The sequence below is a fragment of the Penicillium cosmopolitanum genome (assembly GCF_028827165.1).
Source record: "Penicillium cosmopolitanum strain IBT 29677 chromosome Unknown utg000003l:1.0-3747932.0:1.0-3751027.0, whole genome shotgun sequence".
Lineage (NCBI taxonomy): Eukaryota > Fungi > Ascomycota > Eurotiomycetes > Eurotiales > Aspergillaceae > Penicillium > Penicillium cosmopolitanum.
Window position 1 is genome coordinate 835,694 of NW_026622673.1, and position 1,948 is coordinate 837,641.

Sequence of the window (1,948 nt, forward strand, 5' to 3'; positions counted from 1 at the left end):
CAGCGAGGCCGGTAGAGGCGAGGAATGTAGTGAATGAGAGAAAGACAACGAACTTCATTCTGAATAGGGTGGAAAATTGGTTGAATCTTTTAATAACGGGTTGAAGATTCGAAATTTCAAGTTATTGTTGTTAATGATGATAGGAATAATAGGTAAAATGGGGGGAAAGAAGCACTTATTTATACCCCGAGATTGTCTCTTCTATGGCAGAAGGTGAGATAGTACAGGAGGTAACAAGAAGCGGACCAGCCGGAGACTCAAAGGCGATCTTAACTCGAACTACGGTAGCTTTGGGGCGGAATATCTTGGCCTTCTCTGTAAGTCTTACACTGCCTCGAGAAGCTCTCTTGGCAAGACATATTTTCTATCCTTGGCAAAATGGGGGCTGAATCTATAGGAATGGGATGTAATTTAATAATTCCTCAGGCTTTTCATGATCTTAGGTCGTATGTAGCCCTCTAGTATACACCGCTCCAGGGATATGTATATTTGGCAGCGTTATAGGGTGGTAAGGCGCTTTCCTTATTCATCTAAATTATGTATATGATAGATCTACTCTGCATATCATTAAGTGGGTTCAACGCCCCTCAACAACAACTTATGGTCATGATATGAACATATGACAGTATTTGCGGGATCTACCGGTTCAAACCCCTTATTCTATCCCCTTCTCGGGCCATCAACCTTGAATTTCTGGTAGGATTGATGTCAATGACATTTCCTAGCTTGGTTAGCACTGCGAGACGGCCCCGGAAAATGGCAACGTGGGGGCCATTGGATCTAGCACGGACCCAAGGATAATCGGCCAATGCCTCACGAAGCCGGGGCGAATCGGCCCACAGGAATCCCAGAGCTGACCAAAGGCACGGGTGTATCCAACGGCCCCAAGATTTAAGAAGAACGGGACCATAGCGAATACGGCGGCATTATCGCAGTAGGTCTTATACAGTGGTCCATATAGAAGAACGGTGGGAAGGTCGTCGAAGAGATGGGACTTAGGGCGCGTGGATATGATGACCCGGACCATCCAGATGGAGAAGCAGAGCAAAATGACAATCACAGGTGCCGTGAGGGCCACGCTATATGCAGGAGAGCCTCTAGCGGTGACCAGCTAGATGAAAGAGAGGGAGATGATGGGGAAGAGGAAGTAGTTGAAAACAATGCGTATGACATTGCCGATGGTGAACGGCATGTTTTTAGCCCGCAGATCCTGCAAAGCGGTGGCAGCCAGTTCATGATGGAGCCAGCGCAATGCGAAGCCCAGTTGCACATCCAAAGTAATGCACCGCTATTTTTGAATAGCAAGAGCTCAGAGGTCTGGTGTATATCGAATTCAACTTACCACGACCCATCTCACTAGAGCGGGCGAGTTTCTGAAAGCTCCAGATTCGCTTTAGTATCCTTGTAGCTTCTTCCTCATCCTCCGCTATACCTCGCAGCTGCTTCAATTCAATGGAAGCCCTTCCATACTAGGATTAGATATTTATGTTCATCGGCTTACCCTCGGTAATATGTATGTATAGTGGAGATGAGACTGTGTCTCGGGGTCAGCATTAGTCAAGGTTATTCGATATCCCCAGGAAATGCGCGACCAGAGAAATTTCACTGGCCGTGAGACTGCTCAAGAGCAGGTCCGTGACCTCATAGAATCCAACATTGGTCATGAGAAGCTCAACAAGATAGGCAATTCTATAGCGATACAGTCGTGGAATCGCATACCTGAATACCCATGGTTTCGGCTTCATCTGGGGCCAAGGACCAGGCGAATATGATTCCGCTCTGCTATTGATCCCGGGGTTGGTCAATGTTCATTGAGAGCGACGCGGAAGAGGGAAGGTGGATCGGTCTTTGTAGGTTGGCATTTCGACCTGGTAATACATTTGTGAAATGATTGATGTGGGGCCGTGTTTGGGGCGAGGATGTATGGCAGGTGCCCAGAGATGATTAC

At 47.4% G+C, this 1,948-nt stretch overlaps 1 protein-coding gene across 1 annotated transcript; it reads right to left on the reverse strand.

Moving 5' to 3' along the window:
• Positions 1-730: 730 nt before the first annotated feature.
• N7509_000412 (uncharacterized protein) lies at positions 731-1,731 on the reverse strand (the record flags this gene model as incomplete). The annotated part of the gene is made up of 3 exons (XM_056625059.1): positions 731-1,111; positions 1,172-1,288; positions 1,720-1,731. 3 exons carry the CDS (start codon positions 1,729-1,731, stop codon positions 731-733), a joined length of 510 nt encoding a protein of 169 aa, XP_056493641.1.
• Between the last annotated feature and the right edge of the window lie 217 nt (positions 1,732-1,948).